At 44.8% G+C, this 21,718-nt stretch overlaps 1 protein-coding gene across 1 annotated transcript in view; it reads right to left on the bottom strand.

Moving 5' to 3' along the window:
* The window catches only part of ADAMTS12 (ADAM metallopeptidase with thrombospondin type 1 motif 12), a 123,482-nt gene that overhangs the window by 85,233 nt on the left and 16,531 nt on the right, over positions 1–21,718 (bottom strand). Inside the window, exon 3 of the mRNA XM_035100561.3 lies at positions 549–720. Within this exon, the coding sequence (XP_034956452.3) occupies positions 549–720 (172 nt within the window). The remainder of the gene's footprint in view (positions 1–548; positions 721–21,718) is intronic.

Below are 21,718 nucleotides of genomic sequence, written 5' to 3'. Positions count from 1 at the left end.
TTCAATTACCCTGATGTTCCTAGTCTCCACTCCACTTGCCCCACTACCCCACTACACCACAGAATGTGGGACAAAACCATAGGAAGAAAGCTGTTGAACTTGGTAACTTTCTTTCAGGCACTCCTCATATCACTTCTGGCACATTTTATATCTATATAAGGGATGGGACAACTACTTCCATAATTTCTGAACACTGGCCATTCTGGGCAGGGGCTGATGGGACTAGAGTTGTCCCCCCCCCCCATCAAGAAGGCCACAGGGTCCCCAGTCCTGATCGACACTAACTAATCTCAAACCTCCTTAACTGTCAAAGCCTCATAAAACTGAACTCTGCTCCTCACAACTGTTGCCAAACTATCACCCCCAGGATTCTCTGAGGGAAACTATGACTGGTTTCAAAATAGTCCAGATTTTTAAAAGTAGTGTATTTTTGCCTGATGCTTCATGAAACAGCCATGGGGACAAGTTTATCTCCAGATAAGATACCTGTATTTGGGATTGGGTTATTGAATGAAAAGGCATTAAAATAAAAAGATTTGAATGTGTACCATTCACTCCACAAGTCTGTTCCTCCTTCAAACAGGTGCCTCGTCGTTTCCGCAAAGCTTTCTGAAAGACATTTGCCCTGTAGACTATATGGGCGTAAGGGCCTTCTCCTGACTGATATTTCTTCACCGGTTCAATGAAGTAATCTCCATCAGGCAGCTGGAAGTATCCAGCCTGAGAAGGGAGAGAGAGAAAGAGAGAATACATAGAACCATTACATTGCATTACATTATTTATTATCCACCCTTCACCGAAAGCTCCCAACGATGTGAAAATACAATAGTGTTTTTTGGGAGCCTCCCTTGATTTTGCCACCTTTTGTTTCATACGGAAAGGTGGGTGGGAATTTTGGCAACTAGACAGAGGAGAAAGCATAACCTTACCTTGTGGAGCAAACTTCACTCGGGTTAAAACAAAAAAAGTTGCCTAGCAACTGGCAAGAGTTTCTGAGGGGTGTGGCGACACAGCCACCTCTGCCACAAAACACATAGTGTCATCAGGGAAAAAGGTGAACCCCTGCTCAAGCCCCCCCCCCACTTTTGGACAAAGAAGTTATTTTGTGAACAAAAAGGAACTTCCATCTTGGTTCTAGGAGGCCTAGCGGGACTTCTGATGTTCACTCTTTGGGGCTGTATTCTAATATAAATATTGTAAAGGTAAAGGGACCCCTGACCATTAGGTCCAGTCGTGACCGACTCTGGGGTTGTGCGCTCATCTCGCATTATTGGCCGAGGGAGCCGGCGTATAGCTTCCAGGTCATGTGGCCAGCATGACAAAGCCGCTTCTGGCAAACCAGAGCAGCACATGGAAACACCGTTTACCTTCCCGCTGTAGCGGTTCCTATTTATCTACTTGCATTTTTGTTGTGCTTTCGAACTGCTAGGTTGGCAGGAGCTGGGACCAAGCAACGGGAGCTCACCCTGTCAGAGGGATTCGAACCGCCGACCTTCTGATCAGCAAGCCCTAGGCTCAGTGGTTTAACCACAGCGCCACCTGGGTCGTTGCAAATCTAAGTTGGAGTGTACCTGTGTGATAGTTTACCCTTTTAGCGAGGATATAATACATATCCATACCCTTTATGGCTGGGGTAGCCAGTGTAATGAACTATAACTCCAATCACCTTTAACCATTCACCATGCTAGCTGGGGTTGATAGCAGATGTAGACCAAAAGATCTGTGCTAACCCCCATACATTATGGTGTATTAGTGCTGAGCTGCCCTATTAATTACCCTTTTGCTGCCTGAATCATTCACCATTCAGCCAAAATTTTGCACACCGCCTACAGGAAGACATATTTGGTGTGAAGGCAAAGTAGGGAACAAAATGTGGATAGTATTTTTTTAAAAAAAAAAAACCACCAGCTTTTTGACATGTGAAGCAATTCTAACATACCACTGACAGATGTCAGGATGGACCAAATACACTGAACCAGCCGTTAAAACACCATGTGTGAATTGTTTCTTATGTCATTTATGTTCAATCATAACTAGTTTTACCTCCCTGCCCCTAGATTTCATCTCATGAAACCCTTACTTGCATGACTCTGAGATCTAAAAACCCAACAATTGCAGTTCTTCCAATCTTATCAACCATTCCTTTGCTAGAATGAGTCACAGCGGTCGGTAAGACTCTCCTGTTCCAGGCCCACGTTGGACAGTTTTCTATAAAAACATCAGGGAAATCACTTTTCCACTAGTCTGCTGACATGCTTCCGTCCCCCTCCCAACCCAACCCAACCCCAACCCTTGAATAAAGATATTAAGACGCAAAAGGGCAACTCAATTCTTCCTAAGCACATTAAAGTAATAAAAATGCATGACACAGCTTTCAAAATGCCAGCTGCTATTGTTGCCCTGATTGTCGAGAGTTCAGCTGGAGTTCTTTTCAGGGGGAGCTGGGCTAGGCTGGGCTTGGGGGGGCTGTTCCACTCTCACAGCATGCAAAACATCTCGCAATTTCATCCTGGAAAAAGTCGGCCTGAGATAAGCCCAGCTGCAGGGAGAAAATGTGCATCTAGCAAATCACGCCTCTTTATGATCTGGTAAAGCAATGTGGGAAATTGTGTCGCAGAGCACATTAAAATGTGCAGATGACAATTTGCAAAGAATGACGGTGATTTAAATGGAGATGTTCTAAATCTCACCATGGTGGGGAAGATTGTGACCAGCTGTGTGTGTGTGTCACTTCTAGCTCAGAGGCTAGAAGTGTGTGTCGGGCACAACGCCCGGACACAATGCTGTTGCATGGGGCATCCGGGCATCTCCTGGCAGCTTGGCTCCCGTGGCTGGTGGCTCCTCCTCCTCTTCCTGCCACTGCTGCAGGCCAAGGGCTGCTTCCCCTCCAGGGCAGGAGGAAGAGGAGGAGCCAACACGTTCCCAGCTGTGAGCCACTGTGGCCACACTTCTGGAAGCTGCCACTGTACTTCCGGAAGCACATTTCTGACGCCAGCTTCCTGAAGTACACTGGCACTGGCAGCCTAGCAGATCTGCCAGCAGCTTGGCAGTCCTTGCGGTGCCGGCAGCAGCCTGGCAGGCCTCGAGCCGGTGGACTGGCAAGCATCGCAGCAGTGGCAACACAAGCTGCCCATCAATTTTAGGGGGGCTGAAGTCACCTCAATCCCTATGAGTTGCATATGTATCTGGACCCACTGTAACTGCTTGTTTGTCACTAAAGACTTAACTATGAGACATGTGTCTTCCTTGGCTGGGGCAGGAGCAGGAATCCCATTCCTATCCCTTGTGGCTGGTTCCCCCCCCCCATTTAAATGCTCCACCAGGTTATTACCGTCTTTCCCATTGTGCTCTGAAACCAGAAGCAAATCCACCTGGAGGGCAATGGGGGGTTTGCAGAGGAGAATCAGCAGGCACAGAAAAGGTGAACTGCACCTCCTTCGCACTGACAGATACTTCCTGAGAACAAGTGCTGCACCCTGTATTTGAACTATTCCTACACACATGGAATTGTAAACATCTGTTTGCTAAGTTGTTCTGCCTTGTGTTAAGCAGGAAAAATAACCACTTATACCCAGAGTTAGCAACTACCTATCATTTTCCTTTTCATGTGCCAATTCCCTACCCCCACCTCCCCAGCTCACCAAAATTGTTTGTACAATTTGTGCAGACACGTTCCCACCGAGGCATCCGTTGACTCTGCGTATGGTTCTTATGATGTATTCATTAGCTACTGTACTGTCCTCCAGGATCTCTACAGCCTGAAATGTGAGAGTTGGCATGGAACGGACGAGCGTTTTAATTATTTGCCTACTCAAGCATTTACTTACCCTGCTATTTCAGGGCAGACTGTATTGCAGACATTTCCTTGACTTTACAACAACCCCCACATTGCATTTTTACAGGTTGTTATGACTCCGTACAACTTGTCCTCTTATTAAAAATTAGGAACCTCAGAACATAATAGAACTAAAAGAAGAAGAAGTTGCAGGTTTGATTGACATGGCAAGCCTGGCAGAATCCAAACTACCAAGGGAAAAGGAGAAATGAAAACAACCACTGATTAATTTTTCAAACTTTTTTTTTTTAGGTGAAAGAAGTATGCAAGTTACATCATCCAACATGGAGTTAATTCCCATATTTTCAGCTCAAAAGCAGCTGGAACTTCTGGGAGGCTACTGGGAAAATGGACTCACCATCAAGGTCTGGTCCAGCATTTCCCTTTTGCTGCTGCCAATCTCATTTTGAGGAGAGGTGGAGGGAGCTGTCAATCATCTAGGCTGGTAAGAAGACCCCTCTCCTCTGAACTGTATTTTAAACAGGCAGCTGAGTCTCCATGGGGCCCAGTAAGACCAGCTGAAATATTGTGCTCTGTAAACTTTCATTTTACTGTGGGCTTACTCATTTAAGCCTATGGATTATTTGTTGCAATGTTCCATTATGTTCATTATGTGCTTTGCTTTTCAATAATAACCACTTTGGGTATAGCTCACCATGGGAAAGTGGCTTGTATCAAACACACAGTCGGGAGGTGCTTCAAGCTAGATCATGGTGGGCAACGTTCTCCCCCCGTCAAGGGTCATATTCCTTCAGGGATAATCAATCTGGGGGCTGCTTGCCAGTGATGGGTGGAGCCAGAGACAAAAGTGTCCTGGATTAACGCATCTAAATGATCAGATTATAATTTCCTTTATCAAATTTATATCCCACCCTTCCTCCTCAAGGAACCAAGGGTGGCAAGAATAAAGACACATACATGCCCCAGTTCAGTTTTCACCATGTGTCAGGGGTGGGAATCAGGAGAAGGTCAGCAATAAATCACACTGCTTCAGTGAAGTTAACTCCCTCTTCTCCTGCTTCCACTTCTAATTCTGGTTCCTGACTTCTCCCTGCCACACACATACCCTTCTCACTAAACCCTGTTACCTCTTCAGTTTCCGACATCACCTCCCCCCAGTGTGCTCCCTCTTCTCCCTCTGACCACTCATCATTGTCCCACCACCAATCCCCTGGGGGTTCCCCACTGGTGCCTCCCTTCACTCCTCGGAGAGTTGAGAAAATCAAATGAAAAGATTCCAAGAGCTCTGGCCAGGTAAAGGAATAATTTTTAGAAAGTTTTATGTTTTGATAATAATAAGACAAATTCCAGTAGCAATCCAGTTTTTAGAAATCCAGGATAAGGCCCTGTTTCGGTTTATTCTTCATCAGCTCTAGTTTCATAGTTTCAAGGTCAAAGCGTACCAAACATGAATGGTAACTTGTCCTGGGTTTCTAAAAACTGGGTTGCTACTAGAATTTGTCTTATTATTATCAACATAAAACTTTCTAAAAATTATTCCTTTACCTGGCCAGAGCTTTTGGAATCTTTTCATTTGATTTTCCCTTCACTCCTCTGCATCCAGCCTTTCCATGACATCACGGCCATCTCAGATTAGAATCTCATTTGTTTGCTTGCTTTTGCTTACTGAGGTCTGGCTGTATTGTGATATCATAAAATATCAAGGCGGCTACACAAAATGAGGCCAGGGACCATGTGCAGTCCCCAGGCCACCCACCTGTGTCCTAGATCCAGCCTTGTTACTAGATACTCAAGTGATGGATGTACATTCATCTCCTCCTAGAAAGAAGCAGCCTTTGTTTTGCAATGCTTTGATCACCTGTAGACTACTGTAGTGCATTGGGTATGGGGCTGCCTTTGGAAACAGTTTGGAAATCCCAGTGAGACTTTCTGGGTTTCTTGAAGGGCCCAATCCACCTAAAGTTAAGTCCCACTGATTTCAATGAGAAAGCAAATGCTTAAGTCTCTTTAAAGACTTGACAGCACTCAAAGTTGGCAAAGTCAGGGCCGCTGTCCTCTTCCCACCTCTAAGAATATTCATTCTGGAGCCACGTTCACAACCAGAGCAGTGCACAACCTGAAGCGCCGAATCTGCGCATGCTCGCTGCACGATTTGGTGCTTCTGTGCATGCGTGTGACGTCATTTGGTGCTTCTGCGCATGTGCGAATCGCTGAACCCAGAAGTAACCCGTTCCGGTACTTCCGGGTTCGGCACGTTTGTATCCCGTGGTGTACGCAACCCGCAGCGAACATAACCAGAGATATGACTGTACAATTAAAATCTCATCCTAGTGGGGAAGATTGTGTCTGCTGCCTAGGTGTGAACTGCTGATTGGCAACTCCCAGGAACTCTCCCTTCTTACAACTCTTTTATCTTTAAGCGGGACTGGGCAGTCCTTCAAACAGAGAACTGTAAAGTAAGCCATTTTAGCCAGAGTGCAGAGGGAGTTGTATCAAGTTTATTGCTTATAGCCAAAGGCTGCTGCAATGTATACAATGTAATTCAGTAAAATATATACAAATTTGGTACAAAACTTAGAACATTTACATTATCAAAACATGACCTAATCAGCACAAAGCTATGGAAACACTTTAATATACCAGTTGAAACATTAAATAATAAAATTTATAAACTAAAATCATCACATGGCCACTGATGTATTAAAAGAAATATTAAACAATACAATCGATAATTCTGTACAACTTTGGTGAGAGAGCTGCATCTTGGTATGGAGTCAGATAAATTCATCTCCTTTACAGTTAATAGCTATCTCGGCAATATACTTTTTCCTAATTTTCCTGGCGGCAGTTGCAAAAAGTGCTACACGCCAGGTCACATATTTATCTGTGTCTGCAAGGAGATAAAGAATCATATCAGAAGGATTCTGGCCAGGGGACCTAGTCATTATAGGTGTCAAAAACCGTTCTCTTGCATCCTTGTATAAAGGGCAACGTAACATATAATGCGTAAGGTCCTCTAATTCAGGGCATCCTCTAATACAAACACGTTCATTTACTGGAATGCTTCTGTGTCTCCCATCTCTATAAGCAGAGTTTATTGTGTTTAATCGTAACTCTGTAAAAGCTTTCCGGAGTTGTACAAAAGTCAATTCATTAAAATACGTATGTTCGTGGGCCTCTCTAAGTTTAAAATATAATGGAGCGCATGTGGATGAATACATGGAATTAAGGGATGCAAATTTTTGGACATTTAATTGTACTTCTGCAAAGAAGCACCATTTGCATTTTCTGCCTCAGTTGCCAAAAAAATAGTCTTGGGCGACGAGTAATGTTAGGGAGGAAGAAATATTTCTCTGTCACTATCCATCATCCTGCCAGCCACAAATTTAATCACTGGGTTTCTGAGAAAAGGGATTGTTTCTGACTTTATGATTGCAGTTTGCTCCATTTCCCAGGTGCTGGAAAGAAACAGCTGCACAATCTGCTGCGCTTTCCATAAGAATGTTACGGGCACACTGACAGCACAAGGCTGGAGCTCCGTACAGCTTGCCTCTCCTGATTATCACCAAGGAGGAAAAAGGGAGGTGAGATACAAAACCAATAACTTCACAAACTGCAGAGCCTGCTTTTGCCAGAAGGGCCAGCTGCAGAGTTTTAGAAGAGGTCACTCTGCATTAAAGGAAACATTGTACAGCACATTATGTTGTGCACGTTGTACCCTAACACTTAGGGCCATACTAGATGTGATGTTAATTGCATGAATGAAATTAATGAGCATGCTTTTTATTCTATAAATAGCAGCCAGGGAAGGCCTGGTCAGCCCTGGACTCATCGGTGGTGCGGAGGGGACTTGATGACAACCAAAAGGTCTGCAGTTCACTGGTAAAGCCTCTGTTTGGCATCCATAAGGTCCCAGATTCAATCCCCAGCATCTCCAGGTGAGGCTGGGAGAGTCCTCTGTCCAAAATCCTGCTCAGTAAAAATATTGATGGACCAAAGTTCTGACTTGGTATGAGTACATTCCCAGGTTTCCTATATAATCCAGAGCAGTGAGAACTTCTAGAAGCAGCATTTACCTGATATTTCTGAAGGAAGAGATCAGTGAAAGCTTGTGGTGTTTCCTCTATAGGTGGAGGCACAGCTTTGTTACCACAAAATCCCAGGAACCATCACAGGTACACCGTTCTAGGCACACCCAGCCCAAGGAGGACAATAGCTCAGTCAGTCACAACATTGGTCCATCTAGCTCAGTATTGCCCACACAGACTGGCAGCAGCTCTCCAAGGTTCTCTCCCAACTCTACATGGAGATGCCAGGGACTGAACCTGGGACCTTTCTCATGCAAGGCGGATGCCCTCCTGCTGAGTGACGGTCTTTCCTCCAGGCATCAAAATGTCTCGCACATTTTGGGTGAGCACTTGTGATGTGCTCAGTGGTGAGACCTGTTGGCAGCTTTTCCGCATGGCGTAGGCATTTCCACGTAGGAGATGGCGCAGTCAGTGCCGAAATCCATTGTGCTCGGAAAGGAAGGTTGACAAAGCACCCTCCTAGCTGTTTGTGCTTTGGGGAAATGTTGTGGATGGCAAGGCCAATGAAATTGTAGGAGACAAGGACAATGCCAATTTTGGCAAGCTAGAGATGTCATTAAGGGTTTGACTCAGCTTTCTAATCTGCGTTGAAGCTTACCTGCAGCTGCTGATAGAGCCCCTGTTATTAAGTGAAGTTATTTCCATAAGAATTAGAACTCTACATGGGCCATCATTTTAACAAAAGCTTTTTTTCCATTTTGTATGAACTCTTGCTCTTTGTTCAGATCTTTATTAAAATCTCCAATAAATCATTGTCAACCAGAGAATGTCCATTCCCCCACCCACATCCCAATTTTGGGGATATAATTCTGCTGTTCCTTCTGCAGCTCAAAGTTTTTTTGTCACTCCTAGGCAAGGCAGGTGTGACGACCCGTGTCCCACTCTCTCCTACTATCACTGCGACACAGGAATCCAGAGGGGAAAACACCCACCCTCTGCTCCTGCCGCCTCAAAAATCAACCCCTTTTACTGATGGGTTTCTTAGTAAGGAGAGCCTTCCAGCTTGCGTGACCTGGTACCTTAAGAAACTCTAGGCTGTCCCACGGAATAACCCCTTTGCCTCCAGTAAAGGGTCTCCCTCAGTTGGATTCCCCCACTGTAGAAGTTTGCCCTAGGCACTCTGGCAACTTCTTGGCACCTCAGGTTACCCTTCTAAGCCTCCTCCGTGTAACTTCAGGACACAAACCACCACCTCCCTGCCTGAGGTGAGTTTGGCCCTCTCTTGAGTCACCACGGCTGTGAGTCCTGGTACCTCGCTGGAAAAATACAGACGGACCTCTTGTTGGCAAAAACAGAGATGAAGTTTTATTGTGTTAAAAACATAAGTGATTCTTTAACGTGTCATTTATTAATTAGCTTTGTTCCAGTTGTACAAAATAAACTCAGTCAAACATTTAACTTTAAGTTTTCCTAGCCTCTTAACTGTCTTCATATAAGCCACCACATAACACCACACCACACCTTCCTCCCTCTCCCTCCTAACTGACCAAACCGACTCTCCCTCCTTTTTTAAAACCGGGCACAGTCCCGCCCCCATCAGAGTTCTATGCTAGTCAGGCTGGAGGTGGGTTAACTCTTTGCCAGCCGGACAGAAATAAACATTTCAAAAGTGCTTCAATTTGTCACATATCTCCCCCACCACAAAGACATTGCGTCGGCTTGCTCTTAACTAACTAGAGCAATGCCAAAGCAATGGGCTTGGGGTTATAAATCCTTCAATGCATTCTATAACACTCATATTACAAAGTCAACTAAATTAACATCTCATAAACTTGTACACAAATAAACCATGTTTGACATGTGTTAGATTATAACGCCTAAGCACAAATGTTTTGCTAGGGTTACCACCGTTTCATATAATACTTTGCACCATTCTATACCTCTCAAAAATATACCTAGCCAAAGCGTCCGCTATGATGTTTTCCTTCCCACTTATGTGCTTACCCTGTGTCTATTTTATAAGTTGCTAGGCTGGTCCTCCCTGGGATGTTTGAGAAGATCTGAGCAAACTGAGCAAGGACTATTTTTAACTGCTCCTTTTGCTCTGGGGTCAGACTTTCATCGAATGACACCTCTGCTAGAGTTGTGCCCTTACTTAGTTCTCCCCACCCAGTTAAATGAATTCCTTGGGTCACCTTCCCCTTTACTTGCAACACCAACTTATTTCTGTCAAAATAAGGCTTAAGTAAATTTACATGAAAATTTTTACATCGGTTCCCTTCCCCATCTAACTCTACCAAATAGTTCACCGCAGATATCTTCTCGACCACTTTGAAGGGACCGTCCCACGACATCTCCAACTTCTTTCGACGTCTTGTTCTTAACACGAGCACACTGTCACCGGGCTGGAAAGTTCTGTCTCTTGCGTGTGCATCATACCACTGCTTCTGTCGATGCTGTGCCTGCTGCAAGTTGTGAGCAGCTTGCTCCCGTAGCTCCTGAAGGTCGCTCTGCAGCTCCCGTAGATACGTCACAACATCAGGGCTGTCGATCTGCTCCTCCCCTGACCACGCTGCTTTCATCAAGTCTAGGGGTCCTCGTGGCTGTCGTCCAAATAGGAGTTCAAAAGGACTGAACCCTGTGCTCTCCTGCGGCACTTCGCGATAACCAAATAGGAAGTGTTGCAGCCTCTCATCCCAGTCGTTAGGATGATTGATGGAATAGGTTTTTAGCATCCGGCTCAGGGTCGAATTAAATTTCTCCGTCAAGCCATTCGACTGTGGATGATAAGCCGTAGTTTTAACATGCTTAATCCCACAAAGAGTTAAAAGCTCTTCCATGGTCTTGGACGTGAAGGATGTCCCTAAATCTGTTATAATTTCTTTGGGGAATCCCAGCCTTAAGAACACCGACATGAGGGCTTTTGCTACAGTCTTTGAGTCAATGTCCTTTAGAGGTATTGCTTCTGGATAGCGCGTAGCATAATCTACGAGGCATAAAATAAATTTATTCCCCCTTTTTGTAACTCTGGAGATAGGCCCGAGGATGTCCACTCCTACTCTGGAAAAGGGCTCAGTAATTACGGGAATAGACTGTAACAAGCCTCGCGTTTTGTCCGCTCTTTTGCCTGCTTTTTGGCAGATCACACAGGACTTGCAATACTCTTTGATGTCTTTGCCCATCCCAGGCCAGTAAAATCTTGCTTGGATTCTATCACTAGTCTTTCTAATGCCTAGATGCGCTGCTGAGGGTGCGTCGTGTGCCATTTGTAGCACTTGCAACCGGTAAGCTCTTGGCAACACTAACTGTTTCTTCCTTTCCCAAACAGCAGCAGTTTTCCTCCTCCTAGAAATTCTATACAGTCTTCCCTCAATGGTGGTAAATAAGCAGGGGTTCTCCACAGTTACTTCTGCAGTAGGACTTTGTGCTTTACCCCACAGCTCTCTTATAGTTTCATCCTCTTTTTGATCCCTCAAGAATTGGGCACCGTGCTCCTGGACCACGGGCACGCTAATCAGCCCTTCATCCTCACCAGGCTCTATGGGTGACTCTATAACTGCAGGAGGATTACTCTCAGTGACTTGAGACTGTGACCTAGTTATCACTTGAATACGGTGCTTCTGACTAGCTAGGTCATTCCCTATTAAAAAGGGTACCTCCAATTCATTTAGGATTCCTATTCTCCATTTGCCACAAAATCCTTTGTAGGTAATATCAACTTCAGCTAATGGTACTTCAAAATGTGGGCCCCATATGCCTTTTAAACTATAGGACTGACCCTTGAGGTACTGCTCCTTTGGAACAAATTGTGATTTGACAAGTGAGACTTCTGCTCCTGTGTCCCTCAATCCTAAACAAAACTGACCATTTAATTCAATTGGCTCCATGTAATCTTGGTTGCACTCCTGCTCAGCCCTCCAGACCTGCAAGACTTTAGAAGTAGTCTCAGCTGGACTGTCTGATTTCTCTGAGCCTTCTGTCTGAGGCGAGCTATTTTCCTGTGACTGCATTACCAGTTTTACTTGTTTAGCTGCAGTAGGTGTAGTTTGCGACTTAACCAGCAGGGGGCACCTGGCACGTACATGGCCCTCACGATTACAGAAAAAACAAGTGATTTTCTTAGACCCTGTCTTGTCAGAAACTGATTCCCTGACAGGAAAATTTTCTTGCCTGTCTTTATTTTCTCTGTTTCTCCATGGATTACCCTTCTGTGAGTGTTTTGGGAATGCTATTTCATTGAAATCTCCTTGTAGTTCGTCTAAGACCTCAGCAACCTGTGCCACAGTTTTCAGTTTTTTATCCCTCAAGAACCAACGTAAATTGCTAGGGATTTGCTTAAAAAATTGTTCTAAACAAATTAATTGTTTTAACTCATCAAAGTCCTTCACTCCACTCCCTTGAATCCATCTGTCAAGTAATTTATCTAAGCGGCTAGCTAGTTGGGCATAAGTCTCTTTATGTTCCTTTTTTGCCTCACGGAAAGCCTTTCTGCTTTGTTCAGCCGTGAGTCCACATCGAACCCTGACCCTTTGCTTAAATACTTGGTAACTTGACAGCTCTTCTTCCCTCAGGTCAGCATAAATTTCACTTAGTATCCCACAAATTTGAGGTCTTAAATAAAGCATCCAGTTCTCCTCAGGTATTTGAAATTCCACACAAACGCGTTCGAAGGTAAATAGAAACGATTCGACATTATCGTCTTTTCCAAATTTGGGGAATCTTTTTAAATTAATTGCGGTACTATCATTATTAACTGGACTCCGAGTTAATTCTGATCGCAAACGTATCTCTTCAAGCTTCATTCTGTCCTGTTCTAATTGTGCCCTTATCCTCTCTGACTGCATTCTCTCCTCAGCTTCAATTCTAGCTTTTTCCCTCTCACTTTCAGATGCTAACTTTTCCCTCTCAGCTTCAATTCTGGCTTTTTCCCTCTCATTTTCAGCTTCAATCCTAGCTTTTTCTCTCTCACTTTCAATTCTGGCTTTTTCCCTCTCATTTTCAGATGCTATCTTTTCCCTCTCAGCTTCAATTCTGGCCTTTTCTCTCTCACTTTCAATTATGGCTTTTTCCCTCTCACTTTCAGCTGCTATCTTTTCCCTCTCAGCTTCAATTCGGGCCATCTCAATTCGTAGTTTCATCAGTTCTACCTCAGAACCTGGGCTTCCCTCAGCCCCTTCCGTTCTTTCATCTCCTTTTGCCTCTCTGGGTTTTCTTACGTGAGTCATTTTCCTCACAGGAAAATCCTGACAGACTCAAACCAAACTAGGCGCGTGAGCTTTGAATTTCGATCACGACGCTGCCACCAAAAATGTGACGACCCGTGTCCCACTCTCTCCTACTATCACTGCGACACAGGAATCCAGAGGGGAAAACACCCACCCTCTGCTCCTGCCGCCTCAAAAATCAACCCCTTTTACTGATGGGTTTCTTAGTAAGGAGAGCCTTCCAGCTTGCGTGACCTGGTACCTTAAGAAACTCTAGGCTGTCCCACGGAATAACCCCTTTGCCTCCAGTAAAGGGTCTCCCTCAGTTGGATCCCCCCACTGTAGAAGTTTGCCCTAGGCACTCTGGCAACTTCTTGGCACCTCAGGTTACCCTTCTAAGCCTCCTCCGTGTAACTTCAGGACACAAACCACCACCTCCCTGCCTGAGGTGAGTTTGGCCCTCTCTTGAGTCACCACGGCTGTGAGTCCTGGTACCTCGCTGGAAAAATACAGACGGACCTCTTGTTGGCAAAAACAGAGATGAAGTTTTATTGTGTTAAAAACATAAGTGATTCTTTAACGTGTCATTTATTAATTAGCTTTGTTCCAGTTGTACAAAATAAACTCAGTCAAACATTTAACTTTAAGTTTTCCTAGCCTCTTAACTGTCTTCATATAAGCCACCACATAACACCACACCACACCTTCCTCCCTCTCCCTCCTAACTGACCAAACCGACTCTCCCTCCTTTTTTAAAACCGGGCACAGTCCCGCCCCCATCAGAGTTCTATGCTAGTCAGGCTGGAGGTGGGTTAACTCTTTGCCAGCCGGACAGAAATAAACATTTCAAAAGTGCTTCAATTTGTCACAGCAGGTTATCTTAATGTCGCAGACTATTTGGGAGCAACCTTCAGGTTCAACAGAATGCTAGCCTTGCTGGGAGCAACACACAAATCAAACTGCCCAGGCTGTTTAAGGCAAGACAAGAAGCACCCCAAATGAATGATGCCAATCTAAAGAAACAGGTTGGCTTGGTCTATTTCTGGGCCACTTCCAAGCTAAAAGCAGGGATGCAAGGAGGGACTGTTGCTTAGGCAAATGTCAAGGAGAGCAAGGAAGGAACATGCTACAGATGTATAAAATTATGCATAGTGTAACAGAGAAAGTGAAGTTCTCCCTCCCTCTGTCATAATAGTAAAACACAGGACCCAACCTGTGGTAGACAATTCAAGATGGACAAAAAAAAAAAAGTTCACAAAGTGCATGGTTACAATATGACATTTCCTCCCATAGGAAGTCATAATGGCCACCAACCTAGACAACTTTAAAAATGGGTTTAGACAATTCATGGAGAATAAGGATATCAGTGGCTACACATTACCTCCAGTATCACAGACAGAAGTCCTCTGAATTACTAGTTTCTGGGAAATATGTTCAAGAGAGTGCTATTGTACTCTTGTTTTCCTTGTAGCCATCCCACAGGCTCCTGGTTGGCCACTAAGAGATCAGAAGTTGGACCAGATAAACCTTTGGTCTAGTGACTCTAGTCCAACAGCATATTACTTACATTATGGTGATGGGACCTGAAAGTTTTTATCTTCAGTAGGATCCCCTGGCATAAGAGCAATGAGTAGGGCTGGTCGAGTAAGCTTCTGGAGATAAACAGGGCCCTCTTCTGATGTTGACCTACAGCAGGCATGTCCAACAGGTAGATCGTGATCTACCGGTAGATCACTGGACATCTGTGGTAGATCACTGGTAGATCAGTGGCTCCCCCAAAGAAGCTAAAAAACTTTGGCTGCCCTAAAAAAAAGCTCAACATCTTTGCCCTGCACCCCTAAAATGACCTGCGCCACAAAAAACAGGGCTTTCCTTCCTAAAACAAAAAGCTCAACGTCGCTTTCTTCCCTAAAGAAGCTCAACAACTTTTATGTGAACCCCCCAAAACAGGGCTTTCCTTCTTAAAAAAAAGCTCAACAACTTTGATCTGAACCCCAAAAGGGGGGGTAGATCACTGCCAGTTTTTAACTCTGTGAGTAGGTCGCTGTCTCTTGGAAGTTGGCCACCCCTGACCTACAGCATATCCACAGAGGCCAAGGCTAATGGTTCAAGACAGACCCACCTCCAGGTTCAAGACAGACCCTCCCCAGGTGAACTTATGTTCCATGGATTCAGTTTTATGATGTTATTTACATCATAAACATGTACACAACAGAACAGTAGGAGATGGGGGGGGAGGTGTCATGGGACACTTTGTGTTTTTTCCTCTCTGTCTTTTGCAAATAAGTATTATTAGAAGCAGGGAAAGGACCATATAGCTGACTCGGTCAACTTTAAGCACTGTCAAATCCTACGGATTTTGAGTTAAGTTTCTCCTTTCCCATTGAAATCAGTTGGACCTAAAAGACTTCAGCTGAATTGGACCGAAGGTTCCTTGAGATATCTGTCTTGGGACATTTTCTAGAACAAAATCCAAGACCCTACTCAGAGATACATACCACCGGGAATGATGGGTGGAGTCGGACTGTCATAACTATTCTGGCTAATATCCCAGGAAAAGCAGCTGGTGAAGACATAGGGTGACAGCCAACTTTCAGTCCATTGATCTGAATGGGTCAATTCTGAGTATAACTGATGTTGGATATCACCCGTGCAATGTAATTGTTCAGCTTAACTGCCCTGTGTCTCAAGCCACACAGTAAACCGGATTACGCTGAATTATTAGCCGCTTACACTTCCAGTTTCTTAAGAGTTCTTGAATTGCAACAGAGGATTATTTCTCTGCTGCATTTAGAAACAGCTCTAATTTATACATTTTTATCTTTTCAAGGTTGCATCTCATGTAAAAAGATTTAGGTAGTTTGCATATTGTGAGATCAATGGTTCCTTTGTCTATTTCTGAAAGGCTTGTGATGAGGAATTTTCCCTCTTGTTTCGTCCTAATCATATTCTAAACATGGGAAATTGGGTGGAGAAAGAACCAATCTGAAGTTATGTATATCCATAGTGGGTGGGGAAAGGAATTTTATATGCCCTAGAAGTTGTCCTTGGCTTTGTGAGCGAGTAAATGATATTTTCCTTTTATGAAAGTCACTTGTGTTCTCCTATGCACTGGGACAAGATTAATGCAGCTAGTATGAAAGGATATACAAGAATTCATTTGGGGTTTAAAATTAGGGGTGTGCATCAGCCACAAAATTGGATTTGTAAATGAATCTGCAACTTTGAGAAACATCCTGATTTCTTTCAGATCCACTCTGTGCCTTTCTAATTCAACTCTTTGTTTGAGACCAGATTAGGCCTCTTAAAAAAACAAAGCTGTTGCCTCCCTCCCCCACCCACCATATCTATAATGGAATATTTTGAAATGGCTACAAATTGTAGTCAGATACACCCAAGGCATTTTTTTTTTGCACAGAGCACCTCAAAAGTTTGATTTTTAAAAAAGCAATGGAAAAGTCAACAACTTTTCCATTTTCTGAAAGAATTGGTTGAATTTCACAGGCATGATCTGATTTGGAAACATGACAGCCTTCCCCCAATTGGCCCATACCCCTCCTTAATTTGTGATACTGTACATCATAGCCAACACTCACTCTTAGTAATATTGCTTTCCGGGAGTAATAATTATTTGGTGATTTGTGGCGTGCATCTGTCTGTTTCATAAGAGGCACATGATATTTGAAAACACAGCGAGATATCTGTAAAATTAATAATGGGGTTTACGGGGGGAAATAAGGACATGCAAGATGGAATATTGTAAGATGATGCAGAATAATAGGCAGGAATATAATCAAAATTTGATAAGGTTGCCTGTTGAAGAAAATCTATTAATGGGAATTTAAAGAAAATCTATTAATGAGGGATGCAGGTGGCGCTGTGGGTTAAACCACAGAGCCTAGGGCTTGCTGATCAGAAGGTTGGCAGATCGAATCCATGCGATGGGGTGAGCTCCTGTTGCTCGGTCCCAGCTCCTGCCAACCTAGCAGTTCGAAAGCACATCAAAGTGCAAGTAGATAAATAGGCACCACTCCGGTGGGAAGGTAAACAGCCTTTCTGTGTGCTGCTCTGGTTCGCCAGAAGCAGCTTTGTCATGCTGGCCACATGACCTGGAAGCTCCCTCGGCCAATAATGCGAGATGAGCGTGCAACCCCAGAGTCGGTCACGCCTGGACCTAATTGTCCGGGGTCCCTTTACCTTTATTAATGGGATCTATTTTTAATTGTTCTGTGTGTGGGGGTTAATCTCTCAGGAGCTGCATGTATGTAGATGTGGCTCAAGCCAGTGGTGAGTGGGACTAGAGCCAAAGGGGGGGGGCGGTAGGGGCATAGTCAAGCGTGGGCACAGCAAGCAACCTCCTTTCTCTCTCTCTTTCTGCCAACCCAACCTACCCCCCCTCTTTTTCAATGGATGTTTACAGCATGATAGGACTGGCATTGTGAAATGGAGCAGCTAACCTGACGTAGGCTTTGTATGTTTCTCTCATCTCCAAGATGCTGAAGCCTGAGAAACTGCAGTCTTAATCAACAGAAAGCAGGACTGGTAAGACACCAATGATCTTAAGAAACCAGATCTAATCCCTTATCTTCACTTGAGCAAACCAGGTGCCAGGTGATGGGAAAGATCTCTTCCAGACTTAGGTCCTGAAGAGCTGCCGCCAGTCAGAGTTGACAAGAATGGACTAAGTGGACCATTAATCTGACCTAGTATAAAGCAGTTTCTTCTGTTCTTTCATATTTAACTTACTTAGGTTATATGGCAACAACGAAAGCAACAAAAGCCCACACAATGTTTTAGCTATTCCAAAAAGGAAGCTTTTTGCAAACCTCATTTCTTTGCTTACAGGAGCATCTAAACATGTACAAGAGCCAGCACTGACAATCATGCAGTCAATACCCTCTACAAAAGAAGAAATACATGTTTTTCCCTAGAAAATGGAACAGAGTCTCCAATTATCCAGATTACAGTGTTCAACAGGCAGAGAGAGAAAAGAAACTTCAACCCTTAACACACACACACACACACACACACACACACACACACCCTTCTCTGATACAGCTGCCTCTGCCACAGTGCAAGAAGCAGCGTCTATCAAAACTACACTATATTCTCATGATAAGAAATTAATACGCAACCAATGTCTGCAAATGCACAGGTAAAATACCTTCATTTAAATTACATAGCCTATTTTTTTTGTACTGAGCAGTTTAACCTGTGGGGAAAACAAGCAGCTTGAGAAGTGATTTTTTTTATTAGGAAAAGAGCAGATGGATAATCATAGAATTGTAGAGCTGGAAGGGACCATGAGAGTCATCTAGACCTACCCTTTGCAATGCCATCTTTTGGCCCAGTGCGGGGCTTGAATCCATTATTCTGAAATTAAGAGTATCAAGATTACCAACTGAGCTATCCAGTTGAACACCTTCCCAAGGCAGGTTGGTACAAATGGCAAGCTCTCAACACACACACACACACACACACACACACACACATGGTACAGCTGGATTCTAGATTTGGAAATGATGGCAAACATGGATCTCTCACTCAATGTGCACTTTGGCCCTATCTACATTGACAAAATGCAACAGATGGCATGCCTCCTGTACATTTATTTTACTGAGTTTCCATCTTCTACACAACTATTAAAGGTCCGGGAGCCCTGTTTTCACGTCTGGCCATCCTGGCTGTAGGTGACAATGCACAGGTTACTGGGTGCTTCCAGACTGCGGCTATTTTCAGGTGAGATTCAACCACATGCCAGCAAATTCAGGCTGCACAACTAAAGCTGAGTTCTTGCACAAAAAGCCCACTTCCCCCAAAGACCAGAGTTTTTGCTATAAGGAACATGATAGAAAATTGAATGAAGACGTGTAGAAGAACTCTCATTTAGAATCATAGAATCATAGAGTTGGAAGAGACCACAAGGGCCATCCAGTCCAACCCCCTGCCAAGCAGGAAACACCATCAAAAGATTCCTGATAGGTGGCTGTCAAGCCTCCGCTTAAAGACCTCCAAAGAAGGAGACTCCACCCACTGCTTGGCAGCAAATTCCACTGTTGAACAGCTCTTACTGTCAAGAAGTTCTTCCTAATGTTTAGGTGGAATCTTCTTTCTTGTAGCTTAAATCCATTTCTCCATGTCCGCTTCTCTGGAGCAGCAGAAAACAACCTTTCACCCTCTTCTATATGACATCCTTTTATATATTTGAACATGGCTATCATATCACCCCTTAAACCTTCTCTTCCCCAGGCTAAGCATACCCAGCTCCCTAAGCCGTTCCTCATAAGGCATTGTTTCCAGGCCTTTGACAAGGCCTCTTCTAACCTCCCTGCAAACAAATCAGAATGAGTGCTCGAGGAATAGCTGGTGTCGTCTCACTTCCTTGCAAACCAATCAGGATGAATGCTAAATAAACAGGTCATCTGGAAGCAGCCACCATATCTCACCGTAGCCAGCCTCACTGGTGGGAGGATGAAACAGAATAACCCCATGAAGTTCTTTTTTGGGGGGGAAGAGAAAGGATACAAATTAAAAAGAAAGACAAGACGGTCACTGCAAGGTTGTCATCTACCTGTCCTTGTAAGCCATTTCCTATGGGGAAATCTGACAGGGGAATTCAGACCAGTGGTGGAGCTTCATGCTCTGGCACTGGGGCTGTGGAGAGCAGGCGGGGGTGTGGCTGGCGTGCGTCCAGAGAGTGCGGCACGCCGCCTGCGGGGGTGTGGCACACGTCCTCGGGGCATGGCGCACTGCCTGCGGGGGCGTGGCACCCAGCGTGGGGGGGGGAGCCACGATGGCACCCTGCTGGGATCGCGCTGCCGGGGGTGGTGCGCTCCTCCCACACTCCTCTTCCTCCACCAGTGATTCAGACACACTGTGTGGTCCTTTGACCCCCTGCAAAGAAAGATGTCAATCAGAAATGCAAGACGACTGTTACTTGTTCTCGCCTGCTCCAAGCCTTCCCAGAGATGTGGTCCTCCTGAGCACATCAACAGCACAGTGACAGAGGCTCCTCATAAATGAAATGATCCTTTCCCTTGACTCTTAAAAGGCCATTCCTTCCTAAACGGATGCAGTGATGCAGGCCCAATTGCTGCTGAGTCCGATGGTTTAAATCAGGGGTCAGCAAACTTTTTTCAGCAGGTGGCCGGTCCACTGTCCCTCAGACCATGTGGGGGGCCGGACTATATTTTGGGGGAAAAATATGAACGAATTCCTATGCCCCACAAATAACCCAGAGATGCATTTTAAATAAAAGGACACAGTCTACTCATGTAAAAACATGTTGATTCCCAGACCGTCCACGGGCCAGATTTAGAAGGCGATTGGGCCGCATCCGGCCCCCGGGCCTTAGCTTGGGGACCCTGGTTTAAATGATGGTGCTGCTAATGATTCAGTTTGCCCAGAGTGTAGCAAAGTTTATTGAGTTTATTTCTTAAACTCAAGAGTGTGGGTAATGAATATGTCATACCGGCATAAAGCAAACTTGTGTGCCACTTTAATTAATTAATTAATTAATTAATTAAATAAATAAATAAATAAACAAACAAATAAAAAAACAGGAAACTTTTAAATTGAAAATGAAGGTATTTCAGTTCTGTGAAATGTGATACTGTAGGTTCCTGTTTCCTCTCCAAATACTGTAGGTTTCATTGCAGCATCAAACAGCTGATTAGGTTTCAAATAGAATTGAAGCAAGATCTTACCGCAAGGTGGAATTACACGCCTGCTTCAGAGCATGTCAAGCGCCTATGATTAATGCATCCTAGTAAATTGCTTACAAGATGGTTTGCAGCTTAAACAAGAAGGTGATGCTACTCAGTTATGTCCTCTCCTCAGCCTAAACAAAATTAAAAGACACAGTCTTTATAAGCAAGGCACTCTGTGAAGTCTCACGTATTCTCCATTTAAATCCCTTAAGCCTTTCCTGGTAGTCTCCTGGCCTTCTTTTGAAGCATAGATGGCAGCGAACCTGCAGCCCTCCAGTTACGGTTGGACTACAACTCCGCTCACCTCTTTCTGTTGGGCAGTGTTGCGGGATAGCAGAGGCATCACTGGGCCCTGACGAGGGAATCCTGGCATCAGAGCCCCTTCCTGATTGGTGGTGTGGGTGTAAGCCTATCAGGAGCTGGATCTTGGCCTGCATCCCAGTTTTGGTGAATGGGGATGCAGGCCTGGATGTGGATTAGGCCAGGGGGTGGAGCTGACAGACGGAGAAGGCATCCTTTGTGTCTGCTCCCTGCCCATTTAAACAGCCCACACCTGTGGACACATGTCCGTGTGCCAAGGAAGGCCTGGGCCGAAGGCACTTCCCCAAATGGCAGTCCCTGCGGGGGGCACCCTATTTGATATAACTCTTAGGAACCCCCGTCTGGATTGACCTTTGTCACTTCCGGTGGGCGGGTCGGAAGTATTTGATTGCCACATGCCCAAGCCAAACCTCTTTCAACTGTATTCAATAAAGTTGCGGTATTTATTTATCTGGAGTTGGGGTCTGGGGACCACGATACCTCGACCCACAACTCTGACCATTGCGAATGCTGGCTGAGTCCAGAGCACACTGAGAACATCAAGGTGCGGAGAGCTACCATAGAATCATAGAGTTGGAAGAGACCACAAGGGCCATCCAGTCCAACCCCCTGCCAAGCAGGAAACACCATCAAAGCATTCCTGACAGATGGCTGTCAAGC

The sequence above is a fragment of the Zootoca vivipara genome, chromosome 10, assembly GCF_965207765.1.
Source record: "Zootoca vivipara chromosome 10, rZooViv2.hap1.1, whole genome shotgun sequence".
In the NCBI taxonomy this organism is placed as follows: Eukaryota; Metazoa; Chordata; class Lepidosauria; order Squamata; family Lacertidae; genus Zootoca; species Zootoca vivipara.
Note: the sequence above shows the minus strand (reverse complement) of the source record. Positions and strands in the feature narration are given on the sequence as shown.